The sequence below is a fragment of the Rhyacophila brunnea genome, unplaced genomic scaffold (genome assembly GCF_057557595.1).
Source record: "Rhyacophila brunnea isolate RB1 unplaced genomic scaffold, BYU_Rbru_1.0 scaffold_2, whole genome shotgun sequence".
In the NCBI taxonomy this organism is placed as follows: domain Eukaryota; kingdom Metazoa; phylum Arthropoda; class Insecta; order Trichoptera; family Rhyacophilidae; genus Rhyacophila; species Rhyacophila brunnea.
The window spans coordinates 48936167-48949351 of record NW_028232859.1 but is presented as its reverse complement, the minus strand read 5'-3'; the positions used below and the strand labels follow the sequence as shown (position 1 = coordinate 48949351).

General features: G+C 30.8%; 1 protein-coding gene across 1 annotated transcript in view; it reads right to left on the bottom strand.

Annotated features, from left to right (window-relative positions):
• The window catches only part of LOC147072454 (myrosinase 1-like), a 39677-nt gene extending 27523 nt beyond the window's left edge, over positions 1–12154 (bottom strand). The window contains exons 1-2 of the mRNA XM_085946862.1: positions 12033–12154; positions 2147–2244 (exon numbers count right to left, since the gene is read on the bottom strand). Of these exons, the coding sequence (XP_085802988.1) occupies positions 2147–2244; positions 12033–12079 (145 nt within the window). The 5' untranslated portion in view covers positions 12080–12154. The remainder of the gene's footprint in view (positions 1–2146; positions 2245–12032) is intronic.
• Between the last annotated feature and the right edge of the window lie 1031 nt (positions 12155–13185).

Genomic DNA, 13185 nt, shown 5'->3' with positions numbered 1-13185 from the left:
AGCTCGAGCATAAAGCTCATAGAATCACAGAGTGTGTATTTTATTATTTTCGGACATTAATAAAAAAATTATTTTATGACACAATGTGTACAGTATTATACTTTTCGACAATATTAAAGTATTTTGCACGGTTTTCTTATGCCAGTATTAGACTATATTAGACAGTATTGTCAAATAATCGTTTTTGAAAAATATTTTATAAAATCTTTAACAATATAAAATTTTATAAAATAAGACGTCTTCTATAAAAGATCTCACATAAAAGGTAATACATATCACGATATTATTAACTTTTATCAAAGATTAGTATATATTATATATGGTATATAACGTATTTCAGTATTTCCAGATGAAATTTTCAAAATTCCGTAGATTGACAATACTTAATGTGTACAAATAATTTAATTGTCTTGATGAAAATTTTATCAGAATAATGCTCTCCAAGGCATGTTATTGTTATAACCTTACAAGTATCTTTTAAAAACTGTAAATATGGTGCCTTTAATCCAATGACAAAATATATCGTTAGATCTACTGAAATGTCAGTAAATAATAAAGTCTGACACAATGAGTGATAAATGAAATCTTTATCAAACGCATTTACAGACATTCATTGTACTGCTTACTAACACTTGGGAAGAATAATATAAAGATACACTCAAATTGCTGGGTTATAACAATTGCATAAAATTCGCCACCCAGATTACAAATATAAAAATAAATGACTGGAAACATATTATTATTATTTTTAACGCACACACCATATTATACATATAATGATAATATTAATAATAATGTTCTACGCCCGATATTACTTAATGACTCGGTTCATTACGTGTGTTACAGTATGTGTATATAAACCGTCATCCCCATCGATAGCTGAAACCACAGAACAGATAATAAATAGAATACCGATAGTCTATATATTCAATACGCCGCATCTTGATGCAGGGTTTTGAATGTGTGAGTGTCCTACGAAAATGAATCACGCATTATGCACGTGCAATAGTGTGTGTAATACACCAACATTAAATGAGCGTAAATGCATAAACCGAGAGCAGTTTTTAGTATTCGACGTAAAACTTATTCTTAACACGTGTGTAAGTTTACCCCGGATTCTTCCTTACTCGAGTCGGTTACCTGCTTCGCCTTACCCGTTATGTATTTCAGTTCCCATTATTTCTGAGTTCCCTGGCTAAAACCATATTTTAATATATATATATATGCCATTATCTGTACTAGTAATGTACTGTAGTGATTTTTTAATGGTCAATAATTTGATTATATTTTTATAACGTGATAAACTGATAAGTAACAGAACATAAACAAATGAAAGTGTACGGTCATAAGTCAAGTACGTTTAACAGTTCACGGAAGTTTAAACACCTAATATTATCGTAATAAACTTCAAATTTACTGATAAAACGGATTTTTTCTGTTTGTTTACTAATATTAAATGAATCATCATAATACAGTGTGCGGGCAGGGCAATCTTTCAATAAACTGAAATCATTCTAGATTATTTTCTTTTTAGCGCCGTCTTCTATCGGCGATCAACTTGCAGTACAACTCTCTATACTGAGCCACTCGTATCATATCATCAATGATAATGAGAAAAAGAGCTCCGATCGAATACAACCTATAGATGAACCGAACCAATGATGTCACGGGTTTTCCATTGAAAATGAATGCCGAAATTGTTAAATCTCAGCCACGAAGATTGCCTGACAGAAAAATAAACCAGACCGCGATTCTCAGGTTTAGGATTATGACGAAGAGTGATAATTTAATTGTATCACTCCGTTTACTTACGTAGATGATGTTATAGTTTCGACTTGAAATAGAGTTGAAAATATTTACAAAAATTATATCATTCTAGGAAGTATTTTACAACGTCAGAATATATTAGAATGTACGTTGTGCAGAAGCATTAATTTTTTTGAATTTCAAGTTTTTTTTTTGTTAGGGAATTTTCAACACTGTTAAAAATAATATTCAATTAGTCTGCGGGAGAGGCAAGAATCACCTCTTGCGTAGTTTGCACATATTGGAAATGACACGTTTAATTTAAGAGATTTTTTTATCTAATAGTTTTGGGATGATAAAACAATAACATGTTTAATGATATTTGTTATTTATGACTCACCGGCTACATTCCATGCTCCTTCGACCTGGTAGGCTGCCGTGGCCACTCCGAACTGGAAGTTGTCAGGAAATCTCCGCAGCTGCTCATGGCAAGAGACACTGGACATAAAACACAAATGTTAGCACAATATCGTTTTACTTTAAAAATCGTCTCGACTCTCGAGCAAATGAAGCGGGAATAAATCGGTATCTACACAATATGCCTACAACCTGTGAGTAGGTACGAAATACATAGTTGGAATCAATTCCAAATTAAAAAGTATTTTTAGTTACTTATTAAAAAGACCCGTTCACACTTTTCTGGAATATGTGCGTGAGATCAGCATGACATAGAGGTATTAACTAACGAAAATGTTCTAATAACCGTCGCATGCACCCACTGATGCAATACAATATAAGATCTGGCTGTAGATTGCTTTAGCTTTAGGCTGTAGGCATTGCAGCATTAATTGGTATATTCATAGCAACTCATAGTATGTATTGGTTATCATGACCATCTAAATTCACGATTTATAGAAAACCTCTAAAGTCTAAAGGTATTTTTAACCTTTGGATATGTTTCTTCGTCTAATTATTATGATGTGATTATATACAATTATTAGGTATGTGATTTCTTGCCGATTTACAGAAAAACCCTCGCAATGTAGATATTATGTATTGTAGCTAATTGAATTAATTGACTTGCGAGTCGAGATGTGCTAGCACTATTACGAAAATAATGAGATGCCTGCACGTGACGCGCCAGTGATTATTTTTATTTCGGAATTAACTTAATAAGTACCTATAGGTACCTAAATTACTATCAAAAATTTCAGTTCATTATCAATTCTTGTAAAATGATGGTTAATTTACTCAGCAAGATAGTCGACATTCGGACAATGTATTCAACGGGGATTTCCCACTTACCGACTAAGACAAGTTTTTCAAAATTACCCACAATGACTAGATGGGTTGCCAAATTTTAATAAATTATCATGGATACGTTGCACATTTTAAAATTGGTGAAATATGTAAAATGTTTTCCTTCTATTTTTAAAAGATAATAATCGATACTATATTTTTCGAGTTCAGTGATACTGAACATCCGGACTTCGGGCCGTTCTTCACCATTAGATAAAATGTATCTCTTCTCATCAAAAAGGGTAACATGACAAAACAGAACACGACAAAACAATATAAATAAAAATTAATTATAAAAATATTTAATATAAGTACTTCTTTTAAAATTTTTCAATTTTTAAGTGAAATCATCAACTATTTATAAATAAGTAGGTATGTATTTTGTTTATAAACTTAAGTTTTATAAGTATTTAATTAAGTAATAAATAGATTCCACAAAATGAATGATTTATTTTCCTCTGGTTGTTCTGTTTTGTCACGTTCTGCTTTGTCCGGTTACCACTTGACATCGAATCACTTTGGTTTTACCGGATGCGCTAGGAAAAGAACTTTGAAGTTAAAACAAAAGGAAGAATACCTACCAATCTGTTTATTTTTAACTACGAAGTGTGCGTACCTATTAGATTATAAATATTTTAATAACAATATTTACTTAATTTACTCTATTTGACGCCTGTCAACTAATTACGTTTATTATCTCACCACAATGCCATTACAATCTATATAATTTAAATTGATAAGTTGCCTTGGTTTTGTATTGACATAAAACATTAAATCTATAACATAATATTTCACATCGACAGACGAGGTATCTTGGATGTCGTTTTTCACACCTCTGCTGCATGAATCGGGTATAATCATCAGGTAAATGACCTATAGACGAATAGGGTCTAGGTAAACATGTATTGCGGCTTATGACATTCGATTTACAGAGAACTAACTTTATCATAGACAGATGATTTTGTACTCGCCCGTAATTACTATAAGTAATAAAACAATTACGATGATCGTAGAAATAAGCGACTGCAAACAAATCAGTGAATGAACAGATAGAACAGCCTTATGTAACTACGTAAGTACTATGGCAGACCAACACGTAGGCATCTTCTGTAATTTATCGAATATAATATATATAATTAACATAAAACGATATAAAATAATATAAATACGAAAATAATAGAATATAATTATATTTATTGTAAGTATATAATATACCAGTGATTTTTGAAGCAAGGAATGCTGTGAAGGAAGAAACACAAACATCATAATATCTAGTTTTTGATATTCAGTTTCCACTAAGATTTTAAACTCATTTTTAACAATGAAATTTTTATACGATAGGTATATAGATTTTATGATGATAGATTTTAAAATGGTAATGAATATGTAAATAAATTCACCATTTAAACTTCAAATAAAACTTCAGAATAATTTAATATGGATAAAAATATATTGAGATAGAAATTAAATTACAATAATTCTTATAGACGGCCGCTAAGTTTTTTTACATTTAGTACGGCATCAAAAATTCCAATTGTTCTTCATACCCAATTATATGATTGAATATTGTCATTGACGGTTGCAATTATTTTCCAGATAATACCATTATTACGATCACTTTCATTACTTTGCTGTTTGAAGGTTTGAAATAATATTCAAATATAATCTTAATTAGAGTAGGTACATACTAACAATAATATCAATAAAAACGATAGCGGAACTAAAATGATTTGGCAGAAATTCGTAACTTGAAACACATGCATCCGCGTACATATAAATTTCTGTAAAATGCGACTCAGTGCGCGAATTTTATTGCACAGCAGTGCACATGCGCGAACAATATATCTCATATTTTGCATCGAGCACGAGTTTGGCAAGCGACCGCCAGATCTGAGCCGACAGCCTAGCCGAAAACCATTATAATAAAATTGTGCTAATTAAACTATATTTTATCATTCTTAAATGTATTATTATAATAAAATAACACAGAAATGTGGGTTGATAAATTTAGATCTTTGAAAATTTTGCGTTAATTAAAAATTTAATAACGATACACACGGAAAAAAGCCTTTTAATTCTTATAAGGCATGCGCTGCATCACTACTTTATAATTTATAATGTATATTTTTCTACAAAAATTACCCTTGTATTCGCCGGAGAAGTCTAATTAAGGTATATGCACTAGACAGCTGATACATAACATATTAAGTATCATTCTGCTCAACAATGTCAGTTATTTTGTAGTTGCTTAAATATATAATTATATTATTAAAAAAACATTTGTGATTTTAACTAAAATACGTACGTATTGAACTTATCTATTTAGATATATTGTTATTAAGAAACAAAGTACGCGAACATTGGAATGAAAAAATACTTAGGTAGGTATGCGTAAAGAACGGATACTTAAAAGTTTACAAAAATATACACGATTAGGTATAAAATTAAAATTTTTGACACTGAACCAAAATTTAGAAGGCGTTTATAAAGAAAGACGTATATAGGTACATAACGAAAAATAGCACGGTACGTTTTGAAATTATCGAACACTTAAGTAAATAATATTGAATATACCTAATATACTACCGATGTGAGTAGGAATTCTTCAAATGAGGCGTCTAATTCCAAAAAGCGATAAGTCCACATTTGGTCAATATGTGCCTTATGCGGAGTAAATAAAAAAGTGAGGTACAAATAGCGCTACGTCCAATTTCATTTTGCCTATATTTATTACATTTAAGAATTTATCGGCTGAAACAAATTGCCATTTGGTTCTAATAATTGAAGCTTGAAACATAAAAACGTTGTTTCCCGAAAATATTGAATTATGGACTTGTCGCTTTTTGTAATTAGACGCCTCAAATGTCTCATGTCGTGTTTGGGAATCTAATCTATAAGTACTATACTATAATATTATAACAACAATACAATTTTTTTTTAAATATTTGTTGGATGTTGCAATATGAGAAATAACCGGATTGATAGTTATCGGCTACCAATCGGAAATGCATATTATTATTATTGATTATCATATTATTATATAAGTAGTTACATTGCGGTTGACTTTGAAATATCACTTGAAGTACTGTGTATGTGTATACAGTCACTGGTAATGCATAAAAATCACCATCGTTAATATCATATAAGGAAAATATTACCCGACTTTAATAAGTGTTACCTTTTAATATCTGTATCTACTCGAGTATTGTAAAACAGGTTGACCGTAAATAATTCTCAGTCTACATTTCCATAGCAGTTGTCCCAGTATGGCTGAAGATAATCATGTAATCATGAAAGACCTTCACCACCCGGAAAATGGCAAACCATAATCCACTAGGAAGGCTTCACTGCCAAACGTCAAACATAAATACATTTAATGAAAGCGAATGCAATTTTATTTCCTGTTTTATATCAAAGGCTCGTTAAAAGACTACAGCAAACGTGAGGGAATTCAATTCGGTTTACTTACAGTTTACAATTATTTCAAGAAGGTATTCATTTCGTTGTAGCTTTAGAAAGATCTATGTTATACATAATAAATATCCTTAAATAAGTAAAACAGGGATCGGTGCTATATTTATAGCGACCCCTACAATTTTATAGTAAAATTTAGTAGCGTTGACTGTTATATTATTACTTAAACGGTGGTTTTACGTACGCCGTATGAACGAGATAACTTCCATGTATCCAAGTAAAGAACATTATATTTACATGTTTAGAAATATATGAGAAAAACCCGTAGACGTAAAATAATTAAATGAGTTTGTTTTAATTTCGTAGCCCAAACCTACACCATATTTTGTTACGTATTTCATTTGACAGACCCGATTCAAAAGTTGAGAAACCACTTTGCTCTGTCTAATGACATGCATATAATAATCTTTTACGCATAACCATAAATTCAGTACTATGTAGGTACACATGTGACATGATAGTACGCCTTATGGATTATGACAACAAATAACAGCTGCCATTGCCACCGATTGTATCGAATCATTATAGCGAGGCTTTAATCCTTTTTTCTTCAAGTACCTAGCTTACTTAAATTAAATTGATTTTAAATACATAATATTTCTAAGAGCCTCAACGTTTACTTCGCGACCATTCATCATCATCATCAGCCTGAATCTATCCACTTCTGGATGAAGGCCTCTTCAAGCTGCTTCCTACTTCTCTCGGTCATGTGCATTGCGTTGCTACGTACTTCCGCAGAACTTTCATTATTTCATCGATCCAGCGGCCTCTAGGTCTACCTTGAGGACGTTTTGTACTTCTTGGATACCACTGGATGACTAGATTTCTCCAACGATTGTCTCTTCGTCGAGCTATGTGTCCAGTCGTGACTATTAATTAGTATTATAGGAAAATGTATCTATAATTTGAAATATATCACATATAAATTTTATCTTACGATACGTTTCGCACGCTCAGTAATACGTTTTGATAAAGCCTACTATGTGATCGAAATAAATATCGTGCAATATTTTTATGTGATATTTAAATACCAATTACTGATAGATACATTTTAAAGCATTAGTCTCAAATATTAAATTTATACACCTCCATACGGATCGCTATTCGATAGACGAATAAAATAATGTAATTTGAATCTTTACATAATATGTCATCTTCACGAAATAATTTAGAAAAGGGGAAATTTTTAAAAACTAATGAGATCAAAACATAATATTATTAAATAAATAAAGTTTTTCGAATAAAAATAAAGAGTGTAGTTATGAATTTTTAGTTCTATTAAGAATATTTACCAAACATAATCTTACGATTATTTATTTTAAATATAACATGGGGAGCCTAATTTAGAGAACCTCACTCTCAATCAAATAGCTTTTGGATACGTGCATAATATATTTTAGGTAATTCTTTACCTTGTATATATTATGTAATACAGTGCTCGGAATGGAAAATTTTACTAACTAAGTTTCAGAAAATAATAACGTATTTATCTAATTGTATGTACCTACATTTTATAAAAATAAGTGTGTTACCTATATTTTTGTTATATGGCCTATCTAGCTCAGACGGCGAAATATTTTTTTCCACGAGGCGGAGAGATAATTTTGGGATTTCACGAACCGGAATGGCGCTCCGGTCCATTTCGAGCCATGATATAATATTAACATATCATAGCTAGGTACTACATTACTAGCATACCTACGTTTCCCTTTATTGTGTTAACTGTCAATAATTATTCATGGTGGAAATGCTTTGTATTATTAATTATTTAATTTAATAAAACGCATTGGTACTGTCCGGTTATCAGGAATACAGCGGAAAACACACAGCCGATAAACTGGATTATTTGTTAGATTAACCTAACCAAACCTAACCCAACCTAACCTAAACTAACCCAAACTAACAAATAATCCAGTATGTCGGGTATTTTAAAAGTGTGTTTTCCGCTGTATTCCTGATACCCGAACAGTACCAACGCATTTTTTTAGTTGAACATGTCCCTTTGAGGTGGACGAAACTGGTCCAGTTATTAGTTAAAAGTAGAATTAGTACGATGCAAATTTGCGTTTTATTAAATTAAATTAATAACATAAGTACCACTTTCTGGTCAGGTATAAGTACGAGGTACGATAAATTAATTACAATCGTTATGTAGATATAATATATTTGCTGGAATGGGCAGTAAAGACGTATCGAACGATTCCAGGTTACGATGTTTTGAAGGGAATGTGCTGTTCACTGCAGCTAGCGAATTAATGCTCTTCAAGCAAGGACACACGAGCAGTAAACTATTAAGTAAGTGACTTTCACTTTCGTAGCGAAGTCGATTATGCGCACGTAACTGCGACTGGTAGGTACCTAACTAATTTAACCATTTGTTGCACATCTTTAGTACAAGTTTGGTAATGACCGTCGTAAAGGTTATTAGCCAAATATTTTAATGTAATAGTTAGAATCTACCTACATATAGTTTATAATTGCATTTATTCGTGAAACCAAATATTCGGCGTATATTGTAGCCATTACTTACAACTCGCATGCATTAATACGTAAAGATATCAATTAAACTTTTTTCATTTAATTAAATAAAACTAACTAAACTAAATAGTTACGCCGTAGAGTTGGGTATTTCCCGAGAAAATCTCAATCTCGAGATTCGGGATTTCCAGAAAAGAATTCTCGAGATATCGGTAAATTTAAAAAAAACTGTAAAAATCCTAAAATCAGTGTAAAACCAGACAAATTCCATAAAAATATGATATTATTTTTTATATATGTAAGAAGACAAACAAAATAGAAGTAGGAAAACAAAACAATTAATTAAAAACATTACTTATTAAAATGGAATTTCAAAAAACAGAGACTGTCAATCGCTGCGTTTACAAAAATTGGGCTCATTTTGAGTGGACGTTGGCTTAATTGTGTTAAATGCCCCGTCAATCAGTCTTTGAACGTTTTGTATTTTCTCTCCTCTTTTTCTATCGAAAATCGTTTTTTCAATTAATTTTTGATGATAACGAAATTCTGAATCCCGAGAAAAGATTCTCGAGATCCGGGATTTCCCGTAATGTTAAAAATTTTAATTCTCGAGATTCGGGATGGAAAATCTCGAAATTTTCTCGAGAATTCCCGTCGGGAAATTCCCGAAACCCAACTCTAGTTACGCGTAAGCGCCGCGCGTAGAAGATTATTAGGAAAATTAAAGCATTTGCCGATGATCATTCGACGAATATTCATTTAGTATCATTATGTACTTATATTTAATGAAAACGTTATTATACAATTTTAGTTTGATTGAGTAGGCACTTGTTGCATTTTATTATTCTAACAGGTGAAAGTTACGAAATGCGAATTCACTTTGACCTTTTGACCAATGGGGGCGTCCCGCCAATTTGTTTAGAAATCGGCCAACAAATTTCTCTATCTCTATGTCTGTCAGTTGAATTTTGAAATAATTTATTATTATATGTGGGTACCAGTAATTTTTAGCAAAAATAACGCCCACATAAAAAAGATACATCAGCACTACTAAGTTAGGTACTCAGAAACAAATTTCCTGACACAGTTATTTTTAACAGAACTAATAATATAGTTCCCTATTTTAGTGGGTAGAACAAATTCATAATATCGGACGATATATTTATTATAAACGGTTAGATATTAACTATTAACACATACTATTACAGTATCTGCATTCTGAATGTATGCTGCAATAGAAATCTGGTATTTTATATACTTAAACAATAATTCTCAACTACAAACATGTTGTACATGTATTAATATTTAAGTTACCTACTCATTTTTTTTGATTTTTTACAATTTTCATTCCACCACAAGGTTTGTAGATGATAGGAAAAGGCGGAGAAGGCTGATCCAGAGTTACGCAACAAGCGTTACGGTGTCATTGCGATCCTCAGCCACGAGGAAGAAAAAAAATATGATCGTAACTTCCAATAAAATTATAAGTAATTATTACAATAACACTTTTACTCGTTTAAAGTAGATTTTCAATGTTTTGTTATTGTAAATATTTATGTTTTTTAATGACTTTTTCTCATAATTAAGGTTGTAAGAAATGATACACGTGTTTTAAAATAAAATTAGACACATGCTCAATAATTATCGATAAGTGAGGAGAGTAAATATTTTAATAGATCGAACTCTATTATAATAACCACAATAATTGTGATGTGAATAGATACGTAGTATCCAATACAAAACAAGTGCCATATACAAAGTTCTATTGAAATTCGTCAGATAGCAAAATAATTAATTAATGTTGTTTAAGCAGGGGACACCTAGTGCCAGAATTATAATTATTTACTTAATTATTTGCCTGTCAATATGAAAAGATCGATACAGTATTGGATACATTGGAATATTATAATTATGTTTAATTTATGTGTCAGCATTAAACTGTTTTTAATAGATGATGGCCTTAACTATAACAGTTTCAGAAATCGTAATCATTTGAAATATAAACCACCAAGACAAAGAGGTACAATGGAATATTATAAATTATAATATTCAATATTTTATAATATCCACGAGATAATTTTTGGAATTCATTCACATTATAATAATTTAGTAATACATAATGTAGCTTTTATGAAATAATTAATTGGGGTCAGTCTTGCATATTAATTTTATAATTTAGATATAGGTCCGTAGATACACTGATAATACGATTGATAACCGAATGAGACATGTTTAGCAATCGAATCGATAGGGATATAATTAATGAAATACACAATAATATGTTTCATATCTATATACATATTTTGAAGGTATCTTGGTACAATTCAATGTAGGTAATCAATATCCGACATAGTTGTTTATATATTTTTTTTACTTTCTTCACTATTGTTCAATAATTAGCTCATCGTCTACTTGTACATGATATAATAACTAAATTTGTGGTTTAGCTGTTGTATAATATAAGTAATTTCATTTATACATAATAATAATCTTTCACAATAGCTCCCGAGCAGCACTATTATATTATATTAATTGTGATCTTTCGTCTTCCGACTGAGGATATTAAAATCACCTCCATTTCTATATTAACAATATTTGGATTCATGGTATATGGACTATGGATTTGTGATACTTTCATTGTTTGTCACACATTTGAATACAGGTTGAAAATTAGCGCATGACATCGCAAATATCTTTCAGGTAAACAAAAAAAATAACATTGTCATATTTACAAATCTATTACACCATTTACAGAATTTACGCAATCGAAATTCATTAGCATTAAATTTATTATACTTAATAAGAATTTTGAAATTTTGCGTTATTTAATCGCTGCCTACAGTTAAAATTATATAATCGAATATTAATATTAACGAAATTATGAAGAAATGATATTTAATCTATTATTATTTATATAAATTTGTTTAAATGTTATTAATTATTCTACAAATGTTGCATTACAATATACGACCATAAAGTACAAAATGCAACCGAGAGATCTTTTAATAAAAAGGTTTAAAATCGAATGTATTTACCTGCTCATATACACAAGGGCGATGATAAAAATGTATCTCGCTTCCATCGTTAGTCAAAAATGATTTGGTCACTAGGTAAAATATAATTCGCTACCACTCAACCGGAGACCACAAATGCAACTGAGCGAAAAATCGTCGCGCACTCCTAAATAAAATAACTCACGATTGGGGTCCTGCAACCTGTTTTATATCATCGGCCCTGGAGGAAATAGCTTTGATGCTTTGGGCGCCAACAGTTGGTTCGTGAGCGGTATTAAAAGCCGATACGGCGTTGTCACTGTTAGGTACTTATCACGCTAATGATGACGGTGGAAACATATAGTTTTAAAAATAAACAAGTTTACATAATATCATTAATTTTACAAAGGGCGCGAAACGGCAGAACAAAGAAAATGTTATAGGAACAGATTATGATCACTGAATAAGTTCAATGAATTGTTGTTTTAATTTAATACAACGCATTTTTTTTGTAGTACTTATTCCACTTTTAATCAATAAATGAGGACCGGTTTCGTCCGCCTCAGAGGGACATTTTCAACTCTTGATGAAACTCTAAAGTTGAAAATGTCCCTCTGAGGCGGACGAAACCGATCCTAATTTATTGATTAAAAGTGGAATAAGTACTACAAAAAAATGCGTTTTATTAAATTAAAACAACAACACAATGCAGTTCCACCATGAATTGACAGTTAACAAAATAAAAGAAATTTAATTTCAATGAACATTGAGATAAATAAATTCATGTACTTATGATAATCTTTATTCAACTAGTCATATGAAGTACATTTGAAAATAAACTTATTGTAAATATTATGCAATTGTCATAGATGGGGTTGGGGACCTCTTTATGGGCTCTGTTGTCGACTTAACATAATATGAGGTGGACTTTTTATTTAAATAAAAATTGATTATTTGCAAGAACGTTTCATGCGCACCTTACGGTTGAAAATCCGAACTGCCCCTTAATTTAAATATAACGAATTGTCACCTTATTAGCACATGTGTGTCGAATTTATCTTTGCCTTAGGTCTCTGTGTGGGTATACGGGAAATGGGTGAAAAATTCGAGACAGTTTGAACACAAGTATGTTTATTTGTAAATGTAGAGTTAAAATATGATAAAAAATATATTTTCATCTCTCTTTTGGTAGACT